The 18,975-nt window shown below is 43.1% G+C and overlaps 1 protein-coding gene across 3 annotated transcripts in view; it reads right to left on the reverse strand.

Annotated features, from left to right (window-relative positions):
• The window catches only part of LOC130284711 (dipeptidyl peptidase 4-like), a 121,973-nt gene that overhangs the window by 38,424 nt on the left and 64,574 nt on the right, over positions 1–18,975 (reverse strand). For all 3 annotated transcript variants that reach the window (XM_056535373.1, XM_056535374.1, XM_056535375.1), the window contains 8 exons: positions 17,242–17,362; positions 15,996–16,156; positions 9,992–10,095; positions 7,211–7,340; positions 5,891–5,929; positions 5,003–5,101; positions 438–505; positions 144–191 (listed from right to left, as the gene is read on the reverse strand). In XM_056535373.1, coding sequence (XP_056391348.1) covers positions 144–191; positions 438–505; positions 5,003–5,101; positions 5,891–5,929; positions 7,211–7,340; positions 9,992–10,095; positions 15,996–16,156; positions 17,242–17,362 — 770 coding nt within the window. The remainder of the gene's footprint in view (positions 1–143; positions 192–437; positions 506–5,002; positions 5,102–5,890; positions 5,930–7,210; positions 7,341–9,991; positions 10,096–15,995; positions 16,157–17,241; positions 17,363–18,975) is intronic.

An 18,975-nucleotide genomic window follows, 5' to 3' on the forward strand; every position in this document is an offset into this window, starting at 1 on the left:
TCAGAACCATTATGCCATTAATCGTAATTAAGTATTTTAATTGTTGATTGACAGCCCCAACAGCTACACTATAAAGATATGTTTCTACTTTTTATTTGTAGTGATTTTAACCGAGCTGATGAATATTTGCTACAAAATCTTACTTGTATAGGTGTCTTTTTGATGGAGTTCCTTCATTGCTTATGTAATAACTAAAAAAGGAAAACACACAGGTTACTAAGTCACATCTCGGCATTTTCACCATGAATAAAGTCAATAGTAACAGGACATTCACATAGGATGCAGATAGGTGTATAGTGCTGTTGGTTTGCACTAGAAAAATTAGCAACGGAATGTGGAACCTGTTATCACTTTCATCCAGAATTAAATAGGGAACGGCTCCTTCATTACAATCGTGCAGCGTTTCCCAACCAGGCTGCCTCGGGCTCAATACTCACAGATCATCGCCAACTATTTTAACTATACTGGTGACTTCAAAATTTCCTTTTGTTACTTCAACCGGGTTCTATAAAATAACACATAAAATGTATTGTAAGTGTTAAAATCAGCTCTTGAGACTTCTCGTAAATGCAATACAGTGATCCCTCAACTTACAATGGCCTCAACATACAATAGTTTCAACATGCAATGGTCTTTTCTGGACCATCGTAACTTGAAACCAGACTCAACATACAATACTACAGACAGTCCAGATCTGTGATACCTGTCAATGGCCGGAAGAACCGACCAATCAGAATGGGCATTTCACTGGTAAAACCCCTGTATTAGTGCGTGCACTGTAGTACTGAAGCACATGCACTGAATTCCTGTTTGGTAGCGCCCCCTACAGTACAGGGAGGTATGACATGTTCAGTACTACTCTTAACCTATGTCACAGTTAGCTGCTCCTTTTGACTCCAAGTAAGGGCGGCTCCATTTACATTTTTGTAAAGAAACTCCTGTCCTCTACATAGACCAGTGTTTCCCAACCAGGGCGCCTCCAGCTGTTGCAAAACTACAACTCCCAGCATGCCCGGACAGCCGAAGGCTGTCCGGGTATGCTGGGAGTTGTAGTTTTGCAACAGTTGGAGGCACCCTGGTTGGGAAACACTGACATAGACAGTGATTACAGCTCCCAGCAGATCTTTCTTACATTTATATATAAGGATTTGCTTTATCTGTATTAGTCATCTACTTTATTTTTCTTAAATCCTCACTTTTTCCTATTTTTGGATGACATTTTTGTGGCTTTAGAACCAATTTCCAAGTTTCCATAGAGTTATGGACTCAACATACAATGGTTTCAACTTCCAATGGTCGTCCCAGAACCAATTAATATTGTAACTTGAGGTGCCACTGTATATCAGAACAGTAAGTACAGCACTGAGCATATGAGCATAACCTCAGAAGGACTCCGATGTGGACAGTAAGGAATCTGCTTGTGATGTTAGTGGTGGTGCTCTGACTAGATGAGAACCGTAAAATACTTCCATATAGGAAAGAAAGGAAGTCGGTAACTCACCACTATTTCTTTGTTCTTCTTACTTTATTAGACAAATATACTCACATATATAATAATGGAGAGGGTGGGTTTACCCCCCCCCCCCCCTCACCTGCACATGTCCCTCTCCATTATTGTATATGTGAGTATATTTGTCTAATAAAGTAAGAAGAACGAAGAAATAGTGGTGAGTTGCCAACTTCCTTTTTTTCCTATATCCAAGACTGCCCATAAACAAGTATGCAATTTATTCATCGTTACCAAAAAATACAAAAGATGTTGACTTTAATCAGTCCAAAAGTATTAAAGAAATTATTTGGTAGTGGGCAAAAAAAATCAGGGGGGAGTCTTACCACATTGTCCGTATTGGTTTTGTGGTAAAAACCCCAGGAGATCTGTTCTCTCCAGTCAAAATCCCTCCACTTCCAGATTTTGCAATTCTGCGTGTGCTGCCCTATTCCTACACATTCTATAGTTCCCCTTGTGCATTCTCTCCACCCCTCATTTACTCCACCTCTTACATTCACCCGCCTATAAACAAACAACCTTTGTCCTCCAAATACGGTGGAGCAAAAAAGTATTGTCAGCCACCAATTGTGTTCTCCCACTTAATGAAAGAGGCCTGTAATTTTTATCATATATATACCTCTACTATGAGAGACATAATGAGAAAAAAAAATCTGTAAATTCAAATTGTCTGATTTTTTAAAGAATTTATTTGCAAATTATGTTGCAAAATAAGTTTTTGGTCCCGTACAAACAAGCAAGATTTCTGGCTCTCTCAGACCTGCAACTTCTTCTTTAAGAGTCTCCTCTGTCCGCCACTCATTACCTGTATTAATGGTAATGTTTGAACTTGTTATCAGGATAAAAGACACTTGTCCACAACCTCAAACAGTCACACTCCAAACTCCACTATGGCCAAGACCAAAGAGCTGTTGAAGGACACCAGAAACAAAATTGTAGACCTGCACCAGGCTGGGAAGACTGGATCTGCAATAGGCAAGCAGCTTAGTGTGAAGAAGTCAATTGTGGGAGCAATTATTCGAAAATGGAAGACATATAATGCCACTGATAATCTCTCTCGATCTGGGGCTCCACGCAAGATCTTACCCCATGGTGTCAAAATGATCACAAAAACGGTGAGCAAAAATCCCAGAACCACACGGGGGGACCTAGTGATTGACCTGCAGAGAGCTGAAACCAAAGTAACAAAGGCTACCATCAGTAACACACTGCAACGCCACAGACTCAAATAATGCAATGCCAGACATGTCCCCCTGCTTAAGCCAGTACATGTCCGGGCCCATCTGAAGTTTGTTAGAGAGCATTTGGATGATCAAGAAGAGGATTGGGAGAATGTCATATGGTCAGATGAAACCAAAGTAGGACTTTTTGGTAAAAACTTCACTTGTCATGTTTGGAGGAGAAAGAATGCTGAGTTGCATCCAAAGAACATCATACCTACTGTGAAGCATGGGGGTGGAAACATCATGCTTTGGGGCTGTTTTTCTGCTCAGGGAAAAGGATGGCTGATCCGTGTAAAGGAAAGAATGAATGGGGCCATGTATCGTGAAATTTTGAGTGAAAACCTCCTTCCATCAGCAAGGGCATTGATGATGAAACGTGGCTCGGTCTTTCAGCATGACAATGATCCCAAAACACTGCCAGGGCAACAAAGGAGTGGCTTCTTAAGAAGCATTTCAAGGTCCTGCAGAGGCCCCATAGAAAACCTTTGGAGGGAGTTGAAAGTCTGTGTTGCCCAGCGACAGCCCCAAAACATCACTGCTCTAGAGGAGATCTGCATGGAAGAATTGGCCAAAATACCAGCAACAGCGTGTGAAAACCTTGTGAAGACTTACAGAAAAGTTTGACCTCTGTCTTTGCCAACAAAGGATATATAACAAAGTATTGAGATGAACTGTGGTTATTGACCAAATACTTATTTTCCACCATAGTTTGCAAATAAATTCTTTAAAAATCAGACAATGTGATTTTATGGATTTTTTCTCATTCTGTCTCTCATAGTTGAAGTGTACCTATGATGAAAATTACAGGCCTCTCTCATCTTTTTAAGTGGGAGAACTTGCACAATTGGTGGCTGACTAAATACTTTTTTTTTCCCACTGTATGTAACTGAAGAGAGAGGACACATTCACTTAAGATCTCTCAAATGCGCACATTATTGCTAGCCAGGTGCCTTGGTTTGCGTAGGTCAATTACGTTTTGGGGGGGGGGGGGGGGGATTGTGGATGAAGCATAAAATGGAAGCATTTCATTATATTTCATCCTGGTGGTTAGTGGTGCTGTTCAGAAATCGTATATATGAACGGGATCTGTAACGCAAGTATATCATAAACTTACACATCTACATGAATGGTATTTAATAGCGCATCATTTCTTTTTGCCGCATAAAAAATGAGGAAAGAACATATAAAATTATACAAGGTTCAGATCCTTCTATGGAATACAAAAATGCTATTATTGAAAATTCATTATGAACACATAAATCTACACCTGAGCTGTACGCGGCTGTACGCGGTTCCAGTCCTTGGTGTAGTACAAATGTATTTGGTATTCTCCTCTCCACTATTAAGTGTAGCAGGAGGTGTTTGCTTTACGGCAGCTGCAATGAGTAGGTTAAACCCCATGATATACTTTATACTATAGTGGACACTGTACTTATAAACAGTCATACAGAACCCATATCTATAAGTAATGTATTCTGATGTCATGTGCTCATCATAACTGTACAGTGACCCCCCCCCCGACCTACGATGGCTCCGAAATACGATCATTTTAACATACGACGGTCTCTCAGAGGCCATCGCATGTTGAAGGCAGCATCAACATACAATGCTTTTGTATGTCGGGACCATCGCATAAACGGCTATCCGGCAGCGCAGACTGCTTCAGCTACCACCGGATAGCTGTTTACGATACCCCGTGTGCTCCGCTGGGGATCACTTACCTGTCCTCGGGGCTCTGGCGCGTCCTCTTCGGCATCCCCTGCATCGTCGGCGCTCTCCATCGTCGTCATCACGTCGCTGCGCACACCATCCCGTCATCCAATAGGAGCGGCGTGCGTAGCAACGTGATGGCGACGATGGAGAGCGAGGATGCCGGGGTAGCAGAGGCCTTGCCGGAGGGTCGGGGACACCACAGGGACGCGGCGACAGCGATGGAGGGCGACATCCAGGGCGGCGATGACGAGCGGTGACGGTCCGGAGCGGCGAGGACACCTGAGTACAACTTCCTATACCAGTGATCTTCAACCTGCGGACCTCCAGATGTTGCAAAACTACAACTCCCAGCATGCCCGGACAGCCGTTGGCTGTCCGGGCATGCTGGGTGTTGTAGTTTTGCAACATCTGGAGGTCCGCAGGTTGTAGACCACTGTCCTATACTTTACATTGCACGGATCCCTCAACATATGACCGTTTCAACAAACGATGGTCCATTTGGAACGGATTACCATCGTATGTTGACCGACCACTGTACTTGATTATTTGGATCACTTACCCCTGAAGCATAGGAATGTATATGTTTGTATCCATCTTTGTTGCTGATGATCTTGTAATATCTAAATCCTGAGGTAAAATATGGTTCGCTTGGCTGAAACTAGAAAGAGAAGAGAAACTTTTTGAACAGAGGTTATGCCACTCCAAAGCACAAAAAATAGGCGCCCTTCCTGGTGCTTGTTCAGACTACTAAATCTTGGAAGGGGAAGAAACAGAACCATCAGTTCACTACCTCTTCATTTCCTTTAGTCGGACACCCATATTTGGATTTGGTGATGTCATTACACCAACTGTGCCAGGTCACTACGAGAAAGTGACGCAATGATGTTTCCTTCTTAAAGGGGTACTCCGGTGGAAAACAATCTTTTTTAAATCAACTGGTGCCAGAGAGTTAAACAGATTTGTAAATTACTTCCAGTCTGACCACAGTGCTCTCTGCTGACACCTCTGTCCATGTCAGGAACTGTCCAGAGTAGGAGCAAATCTCCATAGCAAACCTCTCCTGCTCTGGGCAGTTCCTGACATGGACAGAGGTGGCAGCAGAGAGCACTGTGGTCAGACTGGGAAGAACTACACAACTTCCTCTGGAGCATGCAGCAGCTGATAAAAAGCTGAGAAGAATTACGATTTTTAAATAGAAGTAATTTACAAATCTGTTTAACTTTCTGGTAACAGTTGCTGAAAAAAAAAATCAAATGGAGTACCCCTTTAAAGTGCTTAAAACTGTACTTCAGTGACCATAGTTACATCTGACTGAAAGGTCTATAAATGGTAAAGCAGCAAACTTAAAATAAAAAATAAAATAAAATAAAAAAGTGTCAGTTTGCAAACATTTGGCCACCACTGTACATGTAGCCTTTACTGAAGCCTTCAAATTATGAATACTTACATTTCCAACCCAGCCAGTTGTGCTTTCTTCGTGTGAAGTCTGCATTAGAGTAAAAAGAATTATTCAAAGAAAATTTATTTTTCCAGGTAGCTTTCCCCTATAATCAGTGTTTCACTGCAATTAGGAGTCTTGGAAACTGACTGGGAATGTATGCTAAACCAGAGATCTCTCCAGAAGGAAACAATTCCCTCCATTAATACAGAACGGGGTACTGACTACCTGTTGAGTGGCCTATCATTATGGGACCAAAGGGGTAATATTCCTCCTTGAGGAGAGCACCATAAAGAATTGTAATGCGGCTCTCAACACCTTTTCAGGTAGCGTTCCCTTAAAGAGGTACTCCGGTGAAAACCTTTTTTCTTTTATATCAACTGGTGGCAGAAAGTTTAACATATTTGCAAATTACTTCTATTAAAAAATCTTAATCCTTCCTGTACTTATTAGCTGCTGAATACTACAGAGGAAATTCTGTTCTTTTTGGAATGCTCTCTGATGACATCACGAGCACAGTTCTCTCTGCTGACGTTATTATTATAATAATAATAATGCTTTATTTATTGTCGTCCTTAGTGAGATTTGAACCCAAGTCCCCAGCATTGCAAGGCAGCAGTGCTAACCACTGCTATGCACGGTTGCTAAAATGGACAGAGATGTCAGCAGAGAGCACTGTGCTCGTGATGTCATCAGTGTTCTAAAAAGAAAGGAATTTTCTCTGTAGCATTCAGCAGCTAATAAGTACTGGAAGGATTAAGGTTTTTTAATAAAAGTAATTTACAAATATGTTTAACTTTCTGCCACCAGTTGATTTAAAAGAAAAAAGGTTTTCACTGGAGTACCCCTTTAAAGTGAGTGACTCCCCCCTCATTAGAAGTCTTAGAACATGACTGGGAATGTACGTCAAGCCAGAGATATCTCCAAAAGGAAAGAAAAACATACTAACGTAATCTGGAGGACTTTGTGTATAACCCCACAGTGATCAGTTTATTTTGCGCTCTAATAACCAAATCATTTTTCCTAGTCACATTCCAAGATTCATAACTAATATTTTTTTGTCAACATGGCTACATGAAGTTTTTTACTTTTTTTTTATTTTATTTTGTTCTCTTTTAGGTTATATACATTTTTATACATTTATAAAAGTTATATGACTTTATACATGTTTTCTTTTTTGATGGGGAGTAGGGACAATTCTGCCATAAGCTACAGTATAATGTATGTGTTGCCTAGTAAAACATTTGGTATTTTCGACAACAACTGTCTTGTATATTCCACTTTTTTAATAACATGAACTAAAAATACAATAATGAAAAATGAACATACTGTTTGACAGACCCAATCGGGGTCCACGTGGGTACACATTGAAAAAGCTGAAACATTCTGAATCCTTCGAAGCCACTGGATGGCCAGTCTTTGTTCTGTAGCCCAAGTTATCCCGCTCACGTAGTGGTCTCTGATCACAAGAAAACCAGAAAAAAGCCTTAATACACGTATAGTTCTTCATGTAATAGTGTAAAACATCTAAACCTACTTTGCTCTTTGTGGATCTTTTCCATAATCTATTAGATGCTATGTTGTGCAGTTTAAGGGGTACGCTGCCCCCAGACATCTTATTCCCTATCAAAAGGATAGAGGATAAGATATCTGATCGCGGTGGTCTCGCCACTGGGAATCCCCGTGATCTCGGCTGCGGCACCCCAGACATCCGGTGCACGGAGCGAACTTCGCTACGTGCCAAATAACTGCCGATGCAGGGTAGAGGCTTGTGATGTCACGGCCATGCCCCCTAAATGCAAGTCTATGGGTGGGGGCGTGATGGCCGTCATGCTCCCTCCCATAGACTTGCATTGAGGGGGCGTAGCCATAACATCACGAGCCTCCGGCGCTGCACGCGACACTCTAAACGTACGCCGGGTGCAGCAGGAAGATCACGGGGGTCCCCAGCGGTGGGACACCCCCTATCAGACATCTTATTCCCTATCCTTTAGATAGGGGATAAGATGTCTACGGGTAGAGTACCCCTTTAAACGCATACAGAAGTTGATATATTTTTTTTAACCTAAACAACCTAGGACATCTGACTGCAGTATATTATGGCGTCAACATTTCCTTATGTAAAAGTGTTTAGGTGAGACTGTAATGTCTGCACTCTCTATAGCTACTACCTGTGGCAGCCATATCTTTCTTTTTTTCTTTTTTTGGAGTAATGTTTGCAAAACAGTAGAAAAACAGGACTTTCGGTAAGATTTCATAAAAGTCATGGGATGTGATATGAATACACCCTACTTTTTTTCTTGCTTTTTCTCCCTGCTCATCTTTATTTATGTCTTTTTTTTCCTTACAATACAGACCAGCAGAGGGCGCAGTGCAACTACAGTAACTACATTTATATAAATGTAACCAATTTTCATGTACTTTTATTGTTAATCACTATTTCAATGTTTATGGCAACATGATATTTTTTATTATTACCATATTTTTATTTCTTATTACTATATTCATGTCATTTTGGCCACTGGGTGGTTTATGTCAGCCTCCGATGCTATTAGCAGATTTATCAGTGTCTGTATTCCTTGACTTTAGCACAGAATGCACCAAAATTTATCACAAGTTCAACAAAATATGCCACGAATTTAGGCACAGATTTTTAAGCCAACATCAAATTAACATAAAAAGTTGAATAAATCTATAGAGCTGAAACCAAATGTATTTAACAGCCTGAGCCACTGGTGCATTCCCTAGATCGTCTAGTTTATGTTTCCGCTGTCTATGAATTAGACACTTATAAACCCAGGCAACTGTTTTGTTTATCAGGTGTCATAATCTTGAGATGACCTACAGACATATATACTTAAAGGGGTTCTCCGGTGCTTACACATCTTATCCCCTATCCAAAGGATAGGGGATAAGATGCCTGATCGCGGGAGTCCCGCAGCTGGGGACGCGGCACCCCGTTTGTAATCAGGTCTGATTACGGGCGACCGCAGGGCTGGCGGCGTGTGATGTCACGCCCCCGTCCCCGTGTGACGTCACGCTCCGGCCCTCAATGCAAGCCGACGGGCGGGGGCGTGATAGCTATCACTGATTAAAAACGGGGTGCCGTGTGCATGATCCCGGGCGTCCCCAGCGGCGGGACTCCCGCGATCAGGCATCTTATCCCCTATGCTTTGGATAGGGGAAAAGATGTGTAAGCTCCGGAGAACCCACTGGTGCCAGAAAGTTATACAGATTTGTAAATTACTTCTAGTTAAAAAATCTTAATCCTTCCAGTACTTATCAGCTGCTGTATGCTCCACAGGAAGATGTGTAGTTCTTTCCAGTCTGACCACAGTGCTCTCTGCTGCCACTTCTGCCAGTGTCAGAAACTGTTCAGAATAGCAGAGGTTTTCTATGGGGATTTGCTTCTGCTCTGGACAGTTCCTGACAAGAACAGAGGTGGTTGTAGAGAGCACTGTGGTCAGACTGGAAAGCACTACACAACTTAGTAGTAGTATGCAGCAGCTGATAAGTACTGGAAGGATTAAGATTTTTAAATAGATGTAATTTACAAATCTGTATAACTTTCTGGCACCAGTTGATTTTAAATTTTTTTTTTTCAATCAGAGTACATTTTTATTAAGTGTTGTTTTCTTAAGGGGGTTTTCCAGGCAACATTTATTGATGACCTATCCTCAGGATGGGGTGCCGGCACTTGGTATCCCCCGGCAATCAGCTGTTCGCCAGAGCCATGGTGGCACCATACACAGTGAAACAGCAGGAAGTAGACAGCTCCATACATTGTGTAGTGGCCACTATGGGTTACAGCATCTCAGCTCCCATTTAAGTGAGAACTTTAATGCAGTAACCCAGAATGGCCACTACACAATGTGCGGCGCTGTCTGCTTCCTTCTGTTTCACTGTGCATGCTGCTTCCCCAACTCTGGTAATCAGCTGATCTGCAGGGGGCTGGGTGTCACACCCCACCATTCTGATTATGAGCCTTAGGATAGGTCATCTATAAATTTTGCCTGGAAAATATACCAAAAATGATACATCTACGTGTGTACTGGTCTGATTTATGATTACTATAAAAATCCAATAATAATAATAATAACTGCTTCTTACCCAGAGCTTATGTCTCCTGGTGGGAACATTTCCACCTGTGTTAGGTTGTTCAGAGACTGTATATTCACAGTAAACACCCTCACTGTGGGGTTCTTCGCTCCTGCCTTGAATGTACAAAATAGGAAATTAGAACAATAACAAGAAACAGGAGGAAACATTGGCTCAACAATCTTATAACCAAACCATTTTGATAACAACAATAATGCAGGATCGTCTCTCATGCATGGGTCTTCACTTTTACAGGTTTTACAGCTGATAGACAGGGGCCCAAGCAATGGGACCAGCTCATTACTGAGGGACAGTCTGGGGATAGATAAACAGTCAATTTATTCCCAAAACCGCTTCACACCTGTCCTCAGGCTGTAAGTGGCTTAACAATTTGGCTCCGTTCACTTTAATGGAACTGAGCTGCAGTACCGCGCACAACCTGAGGTCAGGGGTGGAGCTGTTTTTGGAAGGAATCAGCTCTGTATTTCCCAGAAAACATCTTTAAAGCAGACATGTCAGCAGGCTGGATAAGGATAGTCATCCTGATTCCAAGGATCAAGTGCCCAAGGGGGTGTACCCCCGACACAGTAGTCCTAGTAAGTCCAGTCCATGTCCTTTTTTGTAGCTGTCAGGCAATCCAGGTAAGCAGATGCAGGTGGGCTGTGATGTGGTGAATGAGAGATGGGCTGTATTAACCTTGGCTCTTGACATGTTGGGGAACACCCCCTGGGCACTTGAGCCTCATTTGCATATTAGGAAAGGGCTTATAGCTCAGGGATGGAAAGGATTATGGATATATAAAAAGATATGCCTAGAATCCTGATAACCTAACCATGTACTTGGACAGCTGTTTTCTTGCTGGCACTGCTTTAGGGCTAGCTTCACATTATGGAATTTCCAAGAGGAATTCCACTTTAAAATTCCATTCTTGTGCAGCAGAATCCCATTGCACAGTGCACACTGCGGAATTTCAGTGACGGACAGTTAGTTGCTGAGATTTTGCAGCCAAAATGATCAAAAATTATCTTGCTCATTCTTTTGGCAGAATCTGCTTAAAATACATTGCTATCTATGGGGACGGCAATGTACGCACGGTCCTAGCACAAACTGATTCCACAGTGTGAACACAGTCTAAGAATGGTCAATTTCTTGCTGCCTGGCTCCATGGGAAATAGACAGCGGGGTTCACCTCTTGTGGTCTCCAAGCTGGAAGGCCATTAAGTGGGCACAATTATGCCCACTATTTTTTTCTGTAATGTATGATATATGTTATAGTCTACTTTTCCTATTACCGTATATTTCGCGGTATAAGACGCACTTTTTCTTCCCCAAAACTGGGGGGGAAAAGTTGGTGCGTCTTATACGGCGAATACACACCTATCGGGTCGGTCCCTGCGGCCATCAACGGCCGGGACCCGCTGCTAATACAGGACATCACCGATCGCGGTGATGCCCTGTATTAACCCTTCAGACGCGGCGATCAAAGCTGACCGCTGCGTCTGAAGGGAAAATGACACTAACCCGGCTGCTCAGTCGGGCTGTTCAGGACCGTGGCGGTGAAATCGCGGCGTCCCGAACAGCTTACAGGACACCGGTAGGGACCTTACCTGCCTCCTCGGTGTCTGCTCTGTGCTGGGATCCCCTGCCTCTGCTCTCCTTCGACGTCATCACGTTGTCGCGCACGCCGTCCCGTCATCCAATAGGAGCGGAGTGCGTAGCGACGTGATGACGGCGACGTGATGACGGCGACGGAGAGCGTGGATCCTGGGGAAGAAGACGTCCGGAGCGTCGGGGACACCCCGGGGACGCGGCGACAGCGATAGAGCGACATCCAGGGCAGCGGTGACGAGCGGTGACGGGTCCGGAGTGGCGGGGACACGTGAATATAACCTCCTATACCAGTGGTCTTTAACCTGCGGACCTCCAGATGTTGCAAAACTACAACTCCCAGCATGCCCGGACAGCCGTTGGCTGTCTGGGCATGCTGGGAGTTGTAGTTTTGCAACATCTGGAGGTCCGCAGGTTGAAGATCACTGTTGGGTGCAGAATCTTTTTTTCTCTAGATTTTGCACCTTTAAAATTGGGTGCGTCTTATATGCCGGTGTGTCCTATAGGGCGAAAAATACGGTCTACCATGAATGACGCCTTCTTAATATCACAAACCAATTCAAAAGCTGCAGAATCGGACACCATATTGTCCCTGGGTCCCTACAAAGGATTCTGGCTAGTCATATACAGTGGCCATTTGCTGCTATATTCATTATACAGACGCCTTATACATATGCCTGACGTTTTATCACCTCTACAAGAGGAGCGGGGGTTGGGTGCCAACATTCCTTTGGCAGATGAACCTGACTTGGCATGAAATGTGCAGTGGTTGTTTCCTGACTACCCATGTGTGCTTCTTATGACAACATATAATTGTAGGATAAGTAACTCGGGGTGGATAGAGCGGTCACAGAGGACTGTAAGAAAAGACGGAGTTATATAGAATAAACGTAACACCCTTTAATTTTGCCACTATTTTATATACCAGTGTTTCCCAACCAGGTTGCCTCCAGCTGTTGCAAAACTACAACTCCCAGCATGCCCGAACAGCCAAAGGCTGGAGGCCGCTGGTGCAAACCATGTGTGTAAAATCCACTAGCACCGAAAAAACGCTTCTTTTTCAGCATGTTTTTTTGTGTTTTTTTTAATTATTATTATTTATTTAGCAATGTTTTTTTCATAATTTTTTGGGGGGATTTCTTTTTTCATAGTACAGCCAGGCTGGGGTATTAAAAAGACAAAAAACGGAAAAACACTTGGTATTTTAAGTGTTTTTTGACGTGGTTCTGCACCAAAAACATGCCAGCAAAAACCTCTTCAAAATAAAGCATTAGGACAGTGGTCTTCAACCTGCGGACCTCCAGATGTTTCCAAACTACAACTCCCAGCATGCCCGGACAGCTGTCCGGGCATGCTGGGAGTTGTAGTTTTGCAACATCTGGAGGTCTGAAGGTTGAAGACCACTGCATTAGGATATGCTAGACATCTTATACAAAGGATAGGGGATAAGATGTCTGATATTGGGGGTTCCCCCACGATCTCCCACAGCACCCAGCATTCTAAACAAACACCGTCACGGCCATAGACATGAATGGTGGGGGCGTGACTGATGTCATGACCACGTCCTCCGTGTCCGAGCAAAATGGTTAGAATGCTGGAGCACTGGAGTACCCCTTTAAAGTACAAAAAAACTTTTGATATATTATAGATTAATGTATGCAGAATAACTTTACAATTGCATGTTATTAAAAAATATGCTTCTTTCTATTTAATTTTCCACTTTGAAGAAATGACCACTAGGGGTCTCCCTACCAGTCCTGGCAGCAAGCATTTCAGACTCATGCTGGAGTCCTAAACACTACGAGCTGCCAGTCTGCTTTGTTCACAAAGGAGAACACTCAGAGCTGCCAGCCTGCTTTGTTCACAGCCTGTTTGGCTGTGAACAAAGCAGGCTGGCAGCTCTGAGTGTTTAGGACTTGGCAATGAGTCAGAAATGCTTGATGCCAGGACTGATCGGGAAAAATACAATAGAAAGAAGCATATTTTTCATTAACATGCTATTGGAAAGTTATTCAACATTCATTAATCTAAAATATATCAAAAGTTTATTTGATGAGAGGTACCCTTTAAGCTCTCCTATTGATATCAAAAGGAAAACGCATGCTGCTTACGGGCGGAACCTCACCAAATAATGTCACTTCTTTTTAAAGCAAGGAAAAAAATATGGTGGGTGGTTTTCAAGAAAAAAAAAAGCATGGTTTTTGAAGGCAAAATTCGGCTTATTTTGTCTGTATGAACATGTCCTTTCAACGAACCCTCCTCCCCCTAAAACATGGGTCACAGGCATGCTACCCAAAGGCGGCTCTACTATCAGGCGAGTTAGGCAGCCGCCTAAGGCCTCGCATTAGTAGGGGCCTAGCGACCGCCTAACTCGCCCCCCTAGGAAAGTAAAATGAGAGGTAATGACACGTACAATTTACGCATCGCCACTCAGTATTGTAGAGAAGCAGGGAACAGGAATCCCCGCTCCTGTACTCACAGCTCCGCATCTCTTACCATGCAGGCCGATTGTGATGACGTCATCTCATCGTGCACGACCGTAACAGACTCAGGAAGAGAACAGCCTGCAGCTCCGGAGCTGAGACTGAGCGCTGCTAAACCAGAGAGCGCGGACACCGGACAGCAGACGAGGGGGCAATCACAGCAGGAAAACAGAAATAAGGGAAAGTAGGACACTGGGACTATCAGGCTAGGTTCAGACTACGGAATCTCCAGGCAGAAAATTTCCGCCCGGAGATTCCGAGTGCGGCCAGCGCTGACTGAATCAGTCGGCGCTAGGACCGTGCAGACACTGTAGTCTCCAGTAGACTGCAATGTGTTCCGTGAGTATTTCCGCCTGAAGAAAGAGCAACGCCATTCTTCAGGCGGAAATTTCCAAGCGGATTTTCCGTTCACAAATTCCGTTTCACAAATTCCGAAGTGGGAATTTGTGAACGGAAACCCATTCACTACACTATACATTTTAGCAAGCGGAATTTCTGCCTGCAATTTCATAGCGGAATTGCAGACGGAAATTCCGTAGTCTGAACCTAGCCTTAAAGAGAGCAGGGCCACTATTAAGGGGGAAAGTAGAAGTCTGTAAGGGGGGACAGGAGGGGTCTATAAAAGGCTAGAGGAGCACAAGTATTTTAGAGGGGCAAGAGGAGAATATAGGGGGGGGACAGGAGGACAGGAAGAGGGCTTTAGATAAGGGGGGACAGGAGGGGAGGAAGAGGGCTCTACATAAGGGGGTACAGGAGGAAAGGAGGGCTTAATAAAAAGGGTACAGGTTTAGAAGAGGGCTCTATATAAGGGATACAGGAGTAGAATAGGGCTCTACAGAAGGTGGTAGAGGAGGAGAGGAGGGGTATTTAGACAGGGACAGGAGGAGAAAATGGGTCTTTAGGGGGAAGCAGGAGGAGTGAATGGGTCTATGGGGGACAGAAGGGAAGGAGAGAAGGAAAGCAATTATATTGGGGGACAGAAGAGTCTATGTGGGGGTGCAGGAATGGCACCTATTAAAGGAGGATCAGGAGGAGAGAGGGGTGAACAGGGAGTCTCTGGGAAGTGGGTGACTGGATATTTATAGGGTTTGCAGATGGAGAGCGGCAGGACAGGGGAAGGTTCTTCAGGGGAGTGTCAGAAAGGAGAAGACATACAGGGTAGCAGAGCCTTAGGGAGCGCCCCTGTCTGTCACTATGAGGTTCCTTTAGGTCCTGTATCTGCTGCTTCCATTCTGCACCTCACAGCACCCTGCAGGCCGGACACACAGTGGTGAGTACTCCTGTTACACTTCCTGGCACCAGGGTGACATCTCAGTCGTCTTTTATGTAAATTATATAGATTCTGAGGTTTTTTTCCTTTTTTTTTGTTTTTGTTTTTGCAAAAAAGGTTTAAAAACAATGCAGAATTGTAAATCTGAGCCGCTGTAGTGACCCCTTTTGTGACTTTAAACCAGTGATAACTTACCTCGCCAGCTACCCAGTATTTTACGGTGCGGCCCACACTACGTCGTAACATCTCGTCAGTGAGCGCCTCGTGTTCAAGATTCGCCTAGGGCCTCACAAAGTCTAGAGCCGCCTCTGCTGCTACCAAAACACCATCTCCACTCCAGTTTTATCAATCTGTCTGGTGCTGCCCATAACAACCAATCACAGCTCAGCTTTCATTTTACCAGAGCATTGGGAGAAATGAAAGCTGAGATGTGGTTGCTATGGACATGTATGCCCGCCCAAGCTGAGCATGCGTATATATGGGGAGGGGGGCCTAGATAAGTCAATCAGATTACAGCCAGAACATCTGGTTGCTCAGAAGTATGGGCAGTGCCAGTCCATTGTCCATTATAATACCAGGCTACATTTCACCTAAGAACAGCGCAATTTTTACCATCCATATATTATATAGTGGTATCACTATTTGGCTGGAATACCTTTGGATATGGGATATGAATTGTCTGTGGGTACTGTTCAGATTCATCTCCATAAAATGTATATTCTATAATGGGAACATCTGTGTCATTAAACTGAACATAGGTCAGGAATTGACCACCCGGTGACAGCCATATAGCGTTTTCCGATGAAAACATTTCCTCTGGAAAGCGAAAAAAAAAGACAAAAAAAAAGTTACTTTTGATACAAAGTGGGTAATTTATAGCATATTTTAAGGTAGCTTTATAATATGGTCACTATTATAGCATGTTACTATGCCAATACAGTGAACTACATAATAGGCCGTATCCACTTGAGTAGTGTTTCCCAGCCTGTGGCTCTCCAGCTGTTGCAAAATGACAACTCTCAGCATGCCCTGACAGCCGAAGGCTGTCAGGGCATGATGGGAGTTGTCGTTTTGCAACAGCTGGAGAGCCACAGGTGGAGGAACATGACCCAATGACCAGATAAAGCCACAAGTTGAAGATAATGACCCAATGACTAGATGAAATTATTTGGTAGACTATTGTAATTTAAAGGGGTACTCCGGTGGAAAACATTTTTTTTTAAATCAACTGGTGTCAGAAAGTTAACCAGATTTGTAAATTACTTCTATTAAAAAAAAATCTTAATACTTCCAGTACTTATCAGCTGCTGTATGCTACAGAGGAAGTTGTGTAGTTCTTTTCAGTCTGACCACAGTGCTCTCTGCTGACACCTCTGTCCATGTCAGAAACTGTCCAGAGCAGCATAGATTTGCTATGGGGATTTACTCCTACTCTGGACAATTCCTGAAGTGGACAGAGGTGTCAGCAGAGAGCACAGTGTCTTCAGACATAAAAGAACAACACAACTTCCTCTGTAGTATACAGCAGCTGATAGGTACTGGAAGTATTAAGATTTTTTAATAGAAGTAATTTACCAGTCTGTTTTACTTTCTGGCACCAGTTGATTTAAAAAAAATAAAAATAAAATAGTTTTCCACCGGAGTACCCCTTTAAGTAGTTTAGAAGGGATTAAAGATATTTTTTCCCGTTGACTTAAATTGACCGTCTTGTTTGTTTCCGGCCCTCACATCTGTGGTTTCATGTTGTTTTTGCCTCTCACCTACAATTCGTGCTGACATTTTAATTATAGGCTCCATGTTTCTACCTCACCGCAAGATCTCTATATAGAAATGGGATGGTGTCCTTTATCCACAATATCTATGCTGAAGGTCACGGCACTACCAAATTTAAAGAGCTTCACCTTCATACACCCAATCCGGTATTCCATTTAAGATTTTATTATTTTCACCGTCGAATGTAAGTCTGACACTCGGCAGCTCTGGAGACTCTCGGATGTAAATGTCATTATCCCAAACATATATCTAGAAGAAAAAAAATAGAAAAAAAGTCAGACATATAACCATATATAAGAAATGTAGTTGGAGAGGCTCTTGTCAAGCTAGCAACCCATAGACCCGAGCTACCCAAATGACACCTATACCCACGGTGTTGCAAAATAGCCAAAATAGAAGAAGAAATTGGGGCTCAGGGTCGTGAATATTGAACCAATTATAATTTATTGATATCAGAGATAATATTCTGCGTTGTGTCCTTGTGACTCCCAGGGCCCTTTCTGGGTCAGCAGGGACACAAAATAAGATAAAATAAGATAAAATAAAATATAACATTATCTTATTTTATGTTATTTTGTGTCCCTGCTGACCCAGAAAGGGCCCTGGGAGTCACAAGGACACAACGCAGAATATTATCTCTAATATCAATAAATTACAACTGGTTCAATATTCACAACCCTGAGCCTCAATTTCTACTTTTATATAACCATATATGTATTATATTGCTAAAATGAAGATTAAGAAGATAACTAATATATGTGTGGTGGTGGTGGTGGTAGTGGTGGTAGTGGTGGTGGTGGTGGTAATGGTGGTGGTGGTGGTGATGGTGGAAGTGGTGGTGGTGGTCCAACAACTGAGACCCCACAATCACAAGAATAAAGGTCCCTTGTCCCTCAAGTTAAAGGAGCAGCAGTGTACATACTACCTTCACTATCACTTTCTTGACTATGACGACCTTGACTATGTTTAGAAGTCCCAGAGTATAGATGTGTCCAGGCATTTGAAGCTGAGGCTCCATTCCTCAGGGGACAAGAATCCATTGTTCTTGTGATCTTCCTTGCGATCAGTGGATGTCCCAGTGGTTGGATCCCTACTGATCACCTAGTTATCCTGTGTAGCCTCTTTACGTTTGAGAATTCACATAACATTTAGAGCCTTGAGAAAAATGGCGGTCTGTTCAACATGGAGTTTCAAGACCTTGAGAAGTCTTACAACAGCACTTTCCCACTATTTTTAAGATGTGCTGAGCCAATATTTCCTGGGTGGCAAACACAATTGACTTATCGGGCAACATACAGTGAAACCTTCTGAAAGAGGCCTTCTATAAGAGGTGATCTTTTGTAGAGGTTTTGCTCTATATGTAATACATATCCATGGGACTAGACATAATAGAGAACAGAAACTAGTCTGTCTTGCTTGGATAACCCATTATTACACCATGTTAGCTAATACCAGAATGGAAATGTTTAGCTATTGCCTTAGGAAAGAGGACATGATAATAGGGCAAATGAAAATGGGCCTTTAATTTGATCATCCTGGCTTCCATTTCCATTGCACAATGCAGGCTAATACAACGGGTATACTGGTAAGCGATACCTCGTAATCTGAGTTTTAGCGGGTGTAACCCCAATACACAGGGTTATAGTGTGGGTGAACCCGCTGTCAGTTTCCCTTTAAAGCATCATATATAAAGTCATTGACTATCCTCATATATGTGGTACCAAATGGAGGCATTATACAGTGGCACACATTGGCATTACAGATCAGTAGCTCGCAGCTGTACAGCCTTTGTGTGATGCAGTAAAGTCACATTTACAAGAGGCCTAAGATAAGTATTCAGCCATTTCAATCTCAATCATAAA

This window comes from Hyla sarda, chromosome 8 (assembly GCF_029499605.1).
Source record: "Hyla sarda isolate aHylSar1 chromosome 8, aHylSar1.hap1, whole genome shotgun sequence".
Classification (NCBI taxonomy): domain Eukaryota; kingdom Metazoa; phylum Chordata; class Amphibia; order Anura; family Hylidae; genus Hyla; species Hyla sarda.